Here is a 15,408-nt window from a genome sequence, read left to right on the forward strand (position 1 = left end):
ATGTCATGTCAACAACCCATATACAGTACGCAAACAAAATCTTTTTTTTTTTCTTTTTAACTTTTTGTGCAATATGACCTGACGAATGGACGTCTGCCTCATTTAGGCTAGTTAAAACCTATAGTTAAAACAAACAAACAAAAGCTCAAAAGTGTGAACATGAAAATGGAAATGGTTCAGGTTTCTGCATAAACCAACATAATACTTTGAATTTGCAATGCCGGGATTTGTTAATAGAAATAAGATTTAAAAAAAAAAAAAAAAACCTAATACTATTTTTCTTTTTCAGTCTGAAAAGGTGTCACATGATTAATGCAACACTAAACCACTGTAATAAGACCACTGTCATCACCAGCAAGATTAATATTTTGATCATTAAATCTGTTTCATACACAAACACACACTGTCATGAGGCAGAGACTCAACTTGCTTTACGTGCATAAGTATGTATTATAAGTGCATTATTTCTTCATCTCTACCCATAGTGCACTGCGGACGGAGCGCTGAGTCCTCCTGTGCGGTAGGCGGCGCTCTCCGCCTGCCGTGCCGCTTAGTTGTCGGAGAAGAAGAAGAACCGTCTCTTCCGGTTGGACCAGAGACTGTCGCTACCTAATATAATACATCCATGGTCGCTACCCGATCTGCGACGCTACCCGATCTGTGACAGCCACGTACGGCAACTCCAATTGGACAAACTTAGTTGAATTGACTTAGGATCACTGCCCTATGTGCGTCGCCAGAGACGGTTTATCTTTTTATTTTTTTTTTAAATACTTTATTAGTAATGTAAATTGAGGGTTGGTTGTGGTGGTCTGGATCTTGATGCTCAGAAAACAGGAACACAGGCGGACTTTTAATGTTTACTGTCCTCTTTTCTCGCCGGCCTCATCACCATGACAACCACAAACAATCACAACTACCACAACACTCACTGAATAAACGAGTCTGCCGTGGCTGTCTTATGACGGACCTCCGCGGTTTTTATTTTATTTTATTTTATTTTATTTTTTAATCATTTTCACAGTACCGTATTTTAATTTCACAGAACTTTAAGCATGTACGCAAATCGGGCAGTGCCCAAATGAAGTTTGTCCAAGTGGTGTTGCCGTAGGCAGCTGTCCAAGATGGCGGCCGGTCTGCGCATGCGCAGACCAGTTTTGTCACAGATCCGGTAGCGACAGAGACGTTTGCTTGGACTCGAGCCCAGCGGCGGCTCACCTTCCTCGGCTGTGTGCGCTGCGTCATGTCGGTAGCTGGTGGTGGTGTAGCGCTGCTGTCGAGGACCGTCCGGCTGCTGTCGGCTCCCCGCGCTGCGGTGACGGCCGCCGGCTGTTCCCGCGCTGTGTGGCTCGGTGCTGGGAGAGGGAGCTGGGCTCACAGCGGCACACAGCACCGTCCTCCAGGTCAGTGTGGAGCCAGACATCATCATACATCTATCTACAGCTGCTCTAAAGTGTTCAATGTTGCTACTGACACATAGTTCATGTTTTGTAAACGGCAGTGTGTCTGATGTTGTTATATTTATGAAACCATCCATCCGCCCCCTCTTGTTGCCTATCCAGAGCATGATGCAATACAACCCAGGCTCAGCAGTGACAGTTCACTCAGTCACACATAAACTTTAATGGTGTATTATTAACATTCATATATTTTCTCGGTCAGACTGTGGTGCGTTGAATTTGATTGATATGATAAACTGAACTTGAAGCACCCGAGACCACATGTGAACTGCGTCATTACAAAACAACGGGTACGATAGTCTGCAGTTCCTCCACTGACCACTAGAGTGAGCCAGTCCCCATGGAGTCCCATGTTAAAATGTCCAACTTAACTTTACAGTAGAAATAAACATGTTTTCAGCATTGTTTTCAGTCTGGTACAAAACTATCTCACATGTTTATATTGTATTAAAGCAGAAGTAAGTGGTCCGGTCGTTTTCGCTAATGCTGCGTTTCAGGCAGGCTTTTGAAACCGTAAATTACAGCTTCAAGTCACAACTTACGACTTTGTAGCGTTCCAGGCAACCCACTCGTGTTTTTCCGACCTGTTTTACCTGTGAAAGTCACTATAACGGCCACTCGTAACTTCTGACCCGTGAACTCGTACCAGATCGAACTGGTACCACTTCACAGGTCGGAAAAACACGAGTTACGGGCTGCCTTGAACGCACCATAACAGTCCTCGTCCCTACGTCACCACATTCACTGCGTCCCTTGGCTGCACACACAGCCCTGCATGCCGTTCTCTCTCCTCATTGGATAAAAACTGTAGGATATGATAAATGTTTTCTCCTGGGCTCAGAGCAGAGCAGAGTGACTGACAGACCCGTGTTTCAGACCAAACACTCTATAGAAGTGATTGCTGTCGGAAGATATAGCCTAACTATTTAAGACTTAGATTAACACAAATATATCACTTACTTCTGCTTTAAGGACCAAAACTATGTAGAGTCGAGGGCATGTCCTCTTTGAGTGGCAGGTGGGTGAACGAATCCTAATTATAAACCAACATGCAGCAGAGAGCCACACACGCCCCAGCTCTTAAACCATTTTTAGATGAGCTGGCAGTTGGGGGTGGGGGGTAATTAAGTCACCACTCAACTCACTCTGAAGTTCAAACTCTCTTCAGAAACCTGTAGGTAATGTCACTGAGGCTGCTGCCATCTTTATTTCCAGTCTTTACAATTCCTGTCCATGTTTCCTAAATAAATTCTTATATAATAAGCTCAGACTGCCACATATAAGATGCTCCACTTCAGACCAATTACACTTAATCATCAAAGCAACACACAATATGATGAAATACTCTTTATTTAATTCTTGCAAACTCATCACCTCATATAATTAAACATTGGACATTTTTGTTTTTATTTGGATAGAACAGTAGAAGAGACAGGGAAAGGTTAGAGGGAGACAGAGTGGATGCCAGGCAGCAAAGGATTCAAACCCATGGCCCTTGGGCCAGCATTGTCAGGCCATCATTGTAAATAAGAACTCTGCCTGGTTAAATAAAGGTTAAATGAATAAAATAAATAAATTTGATTTAAAAAAAATAGAGAACAACAACAAAAGAAAGAAAGATGCACAGGTGGGAAGAAGAAACCCACAAGGGCTTGTGAAGAGAACCCACCCACTCAACACTGGAATTAAAAACCAGCCGTATATAGGCTATTTGCCAAAAAAATGACAGCCATAAATATATTTAAAGTATCTTAAAGAAAAAGGAAATATGTTCTCTACTGAATGGATTCCCAGGAGTTTCATCCCTGTCCTGTCACATCCTCACCACCAGTTTTCCTCCTCTGCCTCCACTCATGATGACACTGACCATTAAAGTGTGGACTTTGGATAAAAATCAAAGCTTGTGCACTTGCTAACACCTTGCAACCAACCTACCTACCTGCCTGCTGTGCTGTGCTGTGCTCTCTGCCCCTCTGCCCCCGCCGCAGCCTGCTGCTGACCTGACTGGACTTTGTGAGAACTGACGTCTTGTCTCACTATGTTGTCTTCCTCCCAAGGGAAACTGGTGCGGAGCGGTGAGGAGAAGAAACCAGTGGTGAGTCTTTGACCTTCACTTCTTATTTTCACTCAAATCAGAGCTTCTACTGTACATCAACTGACAACAACGTCCTGATGGTCTGTCCCATGTGTCCCTCTGCCACTGCTCTCAGATCTGTGTGGAGGGGAACATTGCCAGCGGGAAGACGACATGTCTGGAGTACTTCAGCAAAACCAGTGACATAGAGGTAAAACAAAAGCTGAGTTCTTCCACTTTACAGTCGTACGTAGAAAATGTATGTGTGCTCCTACCAGGAAGTACCACTCCTACTGTTGTAAACCGTGTTCTTGTCTGTACTCAACATCTTTTATTTGGCCTTTATTTAGCCAGGTTAGTCCCATTGAGATCAAAGATCTCTTTTCCAAGAGGGCAGCCAACATATGGCGCTTTTCCACTAGCGCGGTACGGCACGGTACGGTTCGTGACCCCATTTTGACATCACAAATTTCTGGCGACCCCCGATCACGTGCAGTCATGTGATCGTGGCCGTTAATCAAGATGCGTCAGCTCAGATATTTTTATTTGCTGCATGCACTGGATTTATATTCGAGAAAGTGAAAGTATAAAATACAGTTGTTTAAGATTGTGTGTGGTGTTTTTATTCACAATGTTTAAAAGAATAATAATCAGTTAAAGGGACAACGAGGAGTTTGTATTTGGTTATAAAAAAGTCTCATATTAATGTGGATGAATCTACGTTACCACTTGTTAATGGCTCCATTTTAGATAAATATATTGTTTTATCTGTATCGTTATTTTGTTATTTTAATTAATGGTGGAAATGCTGGGCGAGCCGACCAGCGTTTCTTTACTTTCGGTTTCGCGGACGCTGCCCAGCAGGTCATGGGAATAACGCCACCGAATCGCCGTTTATGGTGGGAACTACGACGGTATGTGATCGTCTTCGAACCTCTGACTTTCATTCTTGATGAATGAAAACATTCTTGCCAAGAATGGTCCAAGAATTTCACCGTGCGCGCGGAGGCTCATGGTAAATGTAGTGTGAAAACACTTCGCTTTCCAAAACTCCTTGTTGTCCCTTTAAAGATATATTTATCAATATTTTTTCTTATCAATTACTAGACATTTCAGGTGACCCCATTTGAATTCCAGGCGACCCCATTTGGGGTCCCGACCCCTAGGTTGAAAAACACTGCCCTAGTACCTGGTACTTTTTTGGTAACACCTCAGTCCGGGTTCCAAGCGAGCCCAAGCGATACTAAAACATGCCGTCCACTGATTGGGCACAGCGTGGAGAATCAAACTAATTTTAAAAACACACGGACAACAGCGCCCACTGATCTGTACTGAGACTGCTGTTGTTCTTTCATGAGATTTACCTAAATGTCAGTTGTGTAGAAAACCACTCTGTAGTCCGTAATCCAGGTGCAGACGAGTGAGTTTGGAGCCGACAAGAGGATTGAAAAAAGAGAGCGAGACGATGTGGACGTAGCCGCCTTGATATGACGACCCTGTCCCCGCTGTGGAGGAACTATGAAGAACTCAGCTGTAATGGAAAAGCACCTGTGTCGCGCCGTGGTTGTGTAGTGGAAAAGCGCCAATAGACACATTAAAAACAGTAAACAACAGATTAGACGAACAAACCTGCTCTCAAAACACTTGCACACAGACAAGCTAGACTGCAATGACACAGGAGTTCAGACTGTAATTAATAAGTGTAAGGTGCCAGAAACCTAAACGCTTTCTTGCCCAGTTCAGTTCCTACATTGGGAACTACAAATTTGCAGAGTAACTGAAGATGGGAGATTGTGAGTTCCATGTTTCCTTGTTAAAAGACAGATAGGAGGGAGTGATAGCCAGAAATAAGCACATACTAGTGACTGAGGCATCGGGACGTCCAGTTAACTTTAGACTAGAGTACACAGTGGGGAGTAAGGGGACGACAGTTGGTGATGGATCTCAGTGGCCCATGGTACACACTATCCAGCATGTGAAGACAATGAGCAGAGGCATTCATATACAGCACATCTCCATAGTCAATAACAGGCAAAAAGGTTGCTTCCACCAATTTTTGTTTCACACAAAAAGAGAAGCAAGACGTGTTTAGTAGTAAAACCCTAATAAGATTTTCTTTTCCTTTATTTATTTATTCATTTTTTTCATGTTTTTTTACAACATACTGAATGTCAATTTGTTGCTGTCTTTGTTGGCTCAGAGGGCAGAGGATGTTGTTATGATGTTGTGTAAAGCCCGTTGAGATAAACTGTTTGTCAAAGATGGCTGATGCAAATAAACCTGCCTCGCCTTACTGTTACACACACTGGCCTGAGTTGTAATAACTGCCATTGGTACGGTGGCCCCTGAGGCTCAACACACTGCAAACAGATACACAAATTCAGTCAACACCTTTGCTACAAATAGACACAAACACACATTATTTGGTTGTTTTGTGTGTATTTGCAGCACATTTGTTTAATTCAGTTGCGGTGCGTTGGGCCTCAGGGCCTCCATACCTTTGACATGGGGGAGGGGGGGGTTGAGTTTGGATGAAAGGCGATACACTAAAAACATGGCTGTGGATGAGTCTTTTTTTTTTCTTCTTATAAAAGTTCCAAATTGGTTGAAATGAGCTGAAGTGTCTAACAGGAGCCAGGAGCCGCTGTGTTTCCTGTTGTATTTCCTCTTTTAGCAGAGGAAAGACTGGAATGCCATCCCACAATGCCTCGCTGCAGCGATATTTAAAGTGATGCACCATTATAGCTTCCCCCAGGACACACACACACACACACAATTAAGAAACAACAGAGCAGCTGTTTCATGTTCATGACATGATCTGATGGACTGAAGCTCAGATCAGATGTGTTCTCTTCAGATCCAGCCAGGAGTCACCATGAAAACCAACTGTAGTGAATTTCTCATCATAACAACACATTTTTTTATTCTGGCCCCTTACTCGGTTGTTTAATGAATTATTATTTTATTATTGTTCTATGGTTTTGATTAGTGTTTTGTCTGTGTGTTGTAAATAAAGTTGGTTTAAAAAAACAAAACAGTGTACGGTTCATGAACACATCTTTCCTCTCCTCTCTTGTCTGTTTCAGGTCCTCACAGAACCAGTGGCTAAATGGAGGGACCTAAATGGACACAACCCTCTGGTACTGTGCACGACAACACTGTTGTTGTAGTGTGAGCGCACACACGACACATGACATCACACCTGTGTAACAGGTCACAGCCTCAACGTGCTGTGCTGTGCAAAGGTTTTAGGCACTTCAGATGTTTAGATTCTTACCCATTATGTGGTTTCCAACCTTTTTTCTTGATCTCAACATTATGGAGTCAGTCTGGGATTCATGAAGTTCAAGTTGTATTTAAGGGCAATACGGACTTTATTCAACGACTGTTCACTGTTGACTTGGTTATAATCTGGAGCACAGAGCAGGACTAACCCTGCAGACTGATCTGCATAGGGAGGATGACTTGATGTCAATTCTAGTAGTTTCCAAACACAAGAACAGATGTTAGAGGAGCCATACACATGTAAACACGTCATACCGGCTGCTTTCAGTGTCTGTCCCTTTAAATGCAAATGAGCCACTGCTTGCCCCGCCCCCTTCTACTGCTACCAGGTAGGGGTGGGGTTATGCAAATTTGAAAACTAGTTACATCATTGTTAGACAACAGAGGGAGCAGCTCATAAAACCACATGGATTTCAACCGAGGGAGCCTGAAAATTTTTTTTCTTTTTTTTTCTTTTGTTTGGAAAAGGCATTTTCCATCAGAATCAACAGCACAAAAATACAAAATTGAAAAAAAATTCCTATAGTCTTTTTCCTGTTTATCCAACCATTTATGCATACGGGTGAGCAACAAGAGTCAGCGAAGGACACAGTTTGTGTGGTAGAGGACAGTCCTCCTGGTCCTTCATGAGCATCCATTGTCACTTTCCTGAGAACATGTCCTTGTATATTCCACTAAATATGAAAGGTTTGGGAGCCTGAAAATTACAGATTTATTTGTCAGTTCTCACATTTTGGAGACAAACACCCAAATATATGTTAAATTCCATAATATTTCCATAATATGTCTCCTTTGATGAGACTACACTAAGATGAGGTCTGTCTCTGTCCCTGCAGGGTCTGATGTACCAGGACCCTGAGCGCTGGGGCCTCACACTGCAGACCTACGTTCAGCTCACCATGCTGCAGAGACACCTGTCCGTAGTGAGTGCACTGTTGCCTGGAAACACACCCACTTTATTGTAGGCTACACATCAGGAAATGAGCCTTTTTTGTGCCCAAACCCTCTCATTGCTCGGTTTCAGTCGGCGGCTCCCATCACCATGATGGAGAGGTCCATCTTCAGCGCAAAGTACGTCTTTGTGGAGAATCTCTTCAGAAGGTACTGTCATTTAAGAAACAAGTGAGAGCCAACAGTTTTATGCATGTCAGTTTTATGAATCATCCGTGACGACCTCAACAGTGTTCCCACTCCTGCTGTTTGATTTTTCTTTCAGTGGGAAAATGCCAGAGGTGGACTTCGCTGTTCTGACCGAGTGGTTCAACTGGATCACGTCCAACATTTCCATTTCTGTCGATCTGATCGGTGAGAACAACACAAACACTGAACAGACATGAAACCGTGGCTGTAGTTAGTGTCAAGACTGGTGATCAGTGATGGGGATAACGGCACTAAAATAAAATGCGATACTTTTTCTTTCCAGTAACGAGTAATCAAAAAAGTTACTGTTTCCTGACTGTGATCATTTGATCTGACCACAACCGCATTATTTTGCACAATGGTTAAAACGATTTCCATTCATCTGTATAAAAACAGCTGGATTAAACTAACAGAAGTTACAGATTTCCATTTGAGGTTTGACTGGTCCTCTTTTAATGACATCATCATGTTGCGTCCCCTTCTTCTTCTTCTATGGTTTAATGACACATGAACGGAGCCACTGTTTATCTCTAATATTCAATGAGCATCTATTGACATTAGCATCATGGATTCAGTTGCATAGCCTCTTCTTCTTCATAAGGTGTATATATCTATTATTATTATTATTATTATTATTATTATCTATTATTATGGTCGAAACGTTGTCAGCAAGTAGGCTATCCAATAAATGGGAGCTTAAATCAGTGTGCGGATATTCCCTTTTTTCTTTGCAATTATCCTGACTGTCCGGCACCTGGCCTAAAATAGGCATTGGATGTGCGCACAACCACCCTGCTTTTTCTCATACTATAATAGTGGCATAAAATGATCAGAAAAAGGCTATTAAATCATTAATCGCAATTATTTGTATTGCAATGAATGGTAAACTGGACCTTCATGACCGTCGTGGAGGGTTAGCAACACAGAGGAAAAGTGACCAGACTTGTGTGGTGGCAAAAATTAGTTCTCTTGGTTCAATGAAGAATTAAAAAGAAAAGCTTCACACGTCGGCTGTCTTTCTTGAGTTTTAATAAACATTCATGAATGGAGTCACAGACGTACAGCTGAACAGCACACGGTCAGTGGGTGAGGTAACTGAAGATGTTCTCAGGCTCACTATCTTTATAGTTCCCAAACACATACCAATAGATAAAATATGGCACCTCCGGTGGTTCTGCCCAGCCTCACCACCAGGACACAACGATCCCTTGTAAATTTCCACAGGACACTGTGGTAGGAGCCTCTCTGGCTCCTGACCTTTAACCTGTCCAGAGTGAAACTCTCTGCTGTCTGTCTTCAAAGGGATTAACTAAGTACCACATATCACAATCATGATGATACAACACTTGTAAAACATAATATGGGTTAATATCAAAATTTTCCATTACACTTGCATCAGGGTTGAAAAGTATTAAAAGGTGATAAATCAATTTTGGGAAAATTAAGACCCTTAAAAAGTATTAAAAAGTATTTTCACGACTTTATAAAGTCTTAAATTTTGAAGGTATTTTTTCTGAATTAGCTGTCCAAGAGTTTGAGTCCTAAAAAACATTGTAAAAGTGTGTGAATTTATTCATTTTTATTAAAAAACAAAGATGAACCAGTACATGAAATAGAAAAGAAGATTGTTGTTTTTGTTTTTTGAGAGTGGAGCAATGTTTGTTTGTTTTTTGATAAACTTTGCCTTTGATTTATTATCCTAGCCTTGAATTCTGTTGTATCATAGTGGTCTCTAGTCTTTATCACAAACTAAAACCGTTGAGTTAAAAGTGTCACTGATGTAAATGGTTACAGCTTGAAGTGGCGGTGAGGTGTTGAAAAATATTGAGAAGGTCTTGAAAAAGTCTTAAAAAGGTTTTAGAATTAACTTCAAGATTCCTGTTTAACCCTGTGCATAGTTCCTCTCTAAACAGGTGTATTCTTTTCTGATGGTACTTCTTAAGTCAAGCAACGCTGAGTAACGACGCATCTTACTGTCAGTAACGGTACCGGTGTTGTAACGGTGTTGTAACGGTGATTATGTAATCACTGTGACAGGCCTAACTGCAAAATGGTTCATTATGAAAACATCCAGACTCTGTCACAGTAAATCGACTGAATCTATTGGCAAATCATCTCGACCATCTCTCATCTGAGACCAGCTAGTGCAGATGTGTGATGAACTCCCTTGACCTGACTGATAACCAGGTTGGAAGCTGCAGCAGCCTGTTGACCTGACTGATAACCAGGTTGGAAGCTGCAGCAGCCTGTTGACCTGACTGATAACCAGGTTGGAAGCTGCAGCAGCCTGTTGACCTGACTGATAACCAGGTTGGAAGCTGCTGCAGCCTGTTGACCTGACTGATAACCAGGTTGGAAGCTGCAGCAGCCTGTTGACCTGACTGATAACCAGGTTGGAAGCTGCAGCAGCCTGTTGACCTGACTGATAACCAGGTTGGAAGCTGCAGCAGCCTGTTGACCTGACTGATAACCAGGTTGGAAGCTGCTGCAGCCTGTTGACCTGACTGATAACCAGGTTGGAAGCTGCAGCAGCCTGTTGACCTGACTGATAACCAGGTTGGAAGCTGCAGCAGCCTGTTGACGTGACTCTTCCCTGTGGCTCCAGTTTACCTGCAGACGTCTCCTGAGACCTGCCACCAGAGGCTGAAGGAGCGATGCAGAGAGGAGGAGCAAGTCATTCCACTGGTGAGCAGACCGGCAAACTGTCAGTCAGCCTCAGGGAAATGAATCAACGGCTCACCCAACTGGTCACCAATGTGCTGCCGTGTGTGTGTGTGTGTGTGTGTCCACCAGGAGTATCTGGAGTCTCTCCACCAGCTGCATGAGGACTGGCTCATCAGGAAGACCTCGGCCCCGCTCCCTGCTCCGGTCCTGGTGAGAGAGAGACTCTTCTCTGTACTTTGGTTTGTGTAGACAGTTTATATCCAGCACGCGAGTCCAGGTGGTCTCAGGTGACCACATGGACCAACAGAGTGAGCTAGAATGTTAGAATAAACATCTGTTCTGTATTAAAATGTCTCAAAATGATTTATGTATACTAGTATGGGATGTGTTCTTAAATTATTCCAGATGTTTCACCCATTTCTCAACCCAGAAAAGTCTGATTTTTATCATAGTAACACTCAGTTGGTGTCTCATTGTCAGTGTCGACCTTTTTTACAGTTATAAGCTTTTTCACTTTTTAAGGTGGACTCTGTGGTTTAAAGAGGAAATAAGCATGATTTTTCCTGTGGCTATGTTGCATTTTTACCTTAAAGCCCCAGTATGTAACTTATTTGGCTTTTTATTAGTAAAAATCAAATCTGTCTTTCATAAATCTGTATTTCACTGAAGTGGAATCAGACCCACATACAAATGAAAGCTTTCTGGTTCCTTAGAATGAGTTGTTACAAGTCGTTACAAATACATAAGTGGGCGACGCACCGAACCGAGGCGCCGGCGGCCATGTTGCATCGCCATTTTTTACGTTGAGTGGCAGCGTGACCGTAGGTAACCACGGAAACTGAGCGGAGCTGTGGGCTCGGCCTGTTAAAACTGTCACCACTGTGTAGTGTGAGGAAGAGGAGGCACTGGTGTTGCATTCAGGTGCAGTTAGGCAGACGGCCGTTGGCAAACCAACCGGATGTCATTTTACTCCACCAGAGAAAGACGGTAAAACAATACCACATCACCATGACAACATGTTGTCAGGCCTGTATTGTTTTGCCTCGTGCTGGCGGACCACTTGTTTACATAGACGCTTGTTTATCCTGTTACATGCAGCGTCTGTTGTCTGTCTGACGTCTGCCCCATTTCACCTGAATGCAACATCAAGAATACGTTCAGGGGGCGGTGCGTGGCGTAGTGAGTAGAGCGGCCGCCCCATGTAGAGGCTACAGTCCTCGCCGCAGGCGTCCCCGGTTCGAATCCCGCGTCGGGCAGACCTTTCCTGCGTGTCGTTCCCCCTCTCTCTGCCTCCCCATTTCCTGTCTATCTCTACTATCATCACTATCAAATAAAGGCAAAAAGCCGAAAAATATTAAAAAAAAAAAAAAAAAAAAAAAAAAAAAAAGAATACGTTCAGATATGCAACCGCACCGCTAGATGGGGGGAATTCCTACAGATTATACCTTTAAATAAAAAGCTCTGGAGTAATTGTGATAGTTAACTACATGACTTGTGACTTGTTAGGAGTGAGAACGGAGTCTCTCTGTCTTCACCTGGCGTCTCACAGCTGAAAACCAACTTTGCAACATCAGTGTAGTTACTGGGTCACCGCCCCGGTGTCCCAGCTCTCTTCCCCACGCACCGCGACACAAATGCGCTCCGTAACCCAAAATCCTTTGTTAAGACTACACACAAATATACATGTTGTAACATCGTATATGTTATATAACGTTATCCACCGCTCCATGTATTGATTTTTCGCTGGCTTTGTTGTAAACAAATGCACATGGCCAGGTGGAGGGTTAGCAACACAGAGCAAAAGCAACCAGACTTGCATAGTTTCCCTTGAAAAGCTCCACATGTACGACTGATCACTAAAAGACGATTATAACCTTTTTCTTTATTTCTCATCTTTATTTCCTTGTCTATGTGTGTGTGTGTGTGTGTGTGTGTGTGTGTGTGTGTGCGCACAGGTGATTCCTGCAGACCACGACCTCCAGAAGATGCTGCACAAGTATGAAGAAAACCGGGATAAGATCCTAGCTACTAGCAGTGTCTAGCTGCACACACACACACACACACAACAAAATGGTTATGCATCAACACTGATCTGTTACATTTACTCTTACAGTTACAGTCGTTCCTGTGCTAACTCATAGCTGCTGCTTTTCTTTACACCTAGAAGTTCTCAGTTACATCACGTTAAAAGCTTTCTGTCCTAAACGATCAAACTTGAGTCTAACTGACACATTCCACTGAGCTCCAGTCTGTCACTGAAACACAGGACACTGCTCCATCAGCCGCTCACACAGGTCACAGTCAGCCCAGTCATTCCAGTTCATGTTTATCAGTTTGCTCCAATAAAGTGAAGTTTACACATCCAGAGGGAAAAGCAGGGGCTGAGCCAGTACTGTAACGCCCTCAGAGAGAGGCAGGTGAAGTCAGGACCTGAAGAATAATACATAATGTATAGTTGAACTGTTATTCTGTCATTAATTTATTCTATCTTAAGGGAATCTTTGTTCTTAATTGTTGTTTTGCCTTTAATAAACAGTTCTTTCAGAAAATCCTGAGTTGTGATTTTTAATCCAAGTGTTTAACCTTCATAACATCCACATGATGTGACACCACCACCACCATCACTTGGTGCAATGTCAAGTGGTGTACTTGGTATTTTTTCATAAAAATCTGACTATATAGAGGGAAATAAATCTGGACTCAAATGTGGAATACATGTAATTCACTTTTGCAATGCAACACTGTTTCTTGACAGATTTGACATAATTACTGAGACAAAAAGCTGTGTTTAGTATAAGTCCTGCTGTTGTGTTGCTAAAATACATTAAAATTTAAATCCAGAAACAGCAGAAAAATCTATCTATTTCAATTAAATGTTTTCAGAAGAAAGCACATTTTTATAAGAATACTTAAATAATATTGAATATTGATCATTCTCATTTTTCAGGGGCACTGAGTCAGACTTTTGTTTTAAAGAAATGGTTCAAATGACAAAACTGTATAAAATGTATCATTTCAGGGCATCATATAGCTCACTAAGATGAGCAGGTGCCACATATATTGGAACTCTTGACACCCTGTGAGCCAGTCCGCAGCCTCTCTGCACCGACCGCTGCCTCATCGCCCCCCTTTCCCCCTGCTGTTAAACCGGCCTGCCCTCCTTTCCCATGAACCAGTCTGCCATCCAGTCCTCCCATTATGCTGCCCTGCTCTCCCTGCCTCCCTTGCCTACCAGAAGCTTCCTCCTTCAGCTGTTGTTAACATTTCCATGTTTCTCACATTCTGTGTTATAAACTGTTTTCTTGTCTGTAACAACATCTCTGTCCCGTCTGTCCGTCCTGGGTGATGATCCCTCCTCTGTTGCTCACCCTGAGCTTTCTCCTGGTTTTCCCTGTTAAAAGGGTTTTCCATGGAGTTTTTCCTCAGTGGATGTGAGGGTGTAAGGGCAGAGGATGTTGTTATGATGGGATGTAAAGCCCTTTGAGACAGACTGTAAAAATGGGCTATACAAATAAAATTGCCTTGCCTTGCCTTAGATCCTTGGGAGGGGACCTCAGACAGACCAGATCCCTGTTCTCTGGAAGACCTTGTGCCTGGTGCCGGTTGCCAAAGTGGGGAGGCCAGCAGGAATCAGTAGCCCTGACTTCTCATATTATGAAGACTAGTCTGGAGAGACTACTACGCTGCCTGAGACCACAAGCCCAGCATTCTGTGGACCCCCTGCAACATTGGCGTGGACGATGCAATCATCTGCATGTTGCATGGGATTTACTCCATCCTGGATGAACCTGGGCCATATGTGAGACTGCTGTTTCTTGACTTCTCCAGTGTCATCGACAGAATTCTGAGAGGAAAGCTGGAGGAGATGGGTGTAGATCCAACCATCATCTTGTGGGTCTATAACTATCTTACAGATGGCCACAGTATGTGAGGCTGAGGAACTGCATGTCTGACACAGTGGTGAGCAGCGTGGGAGTACCACAGGGTACTGTGCTTACCTTAGCTCCTTACACTGTTCACTACACATTTTACAATTAAATCTGAATCTTGCCATGTTCAGAAGTACTCTGACGATAAGGGACAGGAAGATGAATACAGGGACCTGGTGGGGGTGTTCACAGACTGTTGCAACAAGAACAACTTGTACTTTACTTGGCATTTATATCATATCATTTTGGGTTATGGAAGCTGCTGGACAATTTGAATTTCCCTCCAGGGGATGAATGAAGTATTTTTCTTCTTCCTTTACTATCAGAGGCCCCCAGCTTTGGAACGTCCTGCCTGAGGAGATAAGACGTGTCACTCAATGATATCACTTTCACAGACTTGTCATCCTCTTCTTATGGTCTTATTGTTTTCCTTTTGTTTGCTATCATTTTTATTCCTCATCTTAATGCACCCCTACTCTTAGTTGGTTTAGTTTCCCATTCTACTTTTAGAATCACTGTCACGCTCTTTCACCATTGCCTCATTTTATCTCACAGTTTTACTCAGACACTCTTAGTTTTACTTTTATGCCTTCTTCTGTTTTAACTCTTTTATCCTATCTTTTCTTATCGTATCATATCTAATATTAGCTCCTTTTATCATGTATATCCCCTCTTTTATTTATTCTAATTAACTGCATCCTGCATTTTAATTTGACTCCTGGTCTCAATCCGTTGTTTTGGCCTGTGTTGCTGTATTGCTCCTATGGTTTTATGGAACTTGTTTGGGACTTGTCTTCTGTGATCTCTATGTTGTTTTTGTCAAGCACTTTGTAAACTTGTGTTTTTAAAAGGTAGG

The 15,408-nt window shown here is 42.8% G+C and overlaps 1 protein-coding gene across 1 annotated transcript; it reads left to right on the forward strand.

The window, feature by feature from the left end:
* The first annotated feature begins 1,188 nt into the window (after positions 1 to 1,188).
* tk2 (thymidine kinase 2) lies at positions 1,189 to 12,877 on the forward strand. The gene is made up of 10 exons (XM_085800940.1): positions 1,189 to 1,403; positions 3,518 to 3,555; positions 3,671 to 3,745; positions 6,621 to 6,674; positions 7,656 to 7,742; positions 7,844 to 7,920; positions 8,036 to 8,124; positions 10,565 to 10,644; positions 10,753 to 10,833; positions 12,579 to 12,877. The coding sequence occupies exons 1-10, from the start codon at positions 1,244 to 1,246 to the stop codon at positions 12,663 to 12,665; spliced, it is 828 nt and encodes a 275-aa protein (XP_085657066.1). The 5' UTR covers positions 1,189 to 1,243; the 3' UTR covers positions 12,666 to 12,877.
* Positions 12,878 to 15,408: the final 2,531 nt, after the last annotated feature.

Source organism: Trachurus japonicus, chromosome 15 (genome assembly GCF_045865225.1).
Source record: "Trachurus japonicus isolate A0001 chromosome 15, Traja_1.0".
NCBI classification, from domain to species: domain Eukaryota; kingdom Metazoa; phylum Chordata; class Actinopteri; order Carangiformes; family Carangidae; genus Trachurus; species Trachurus japonicus.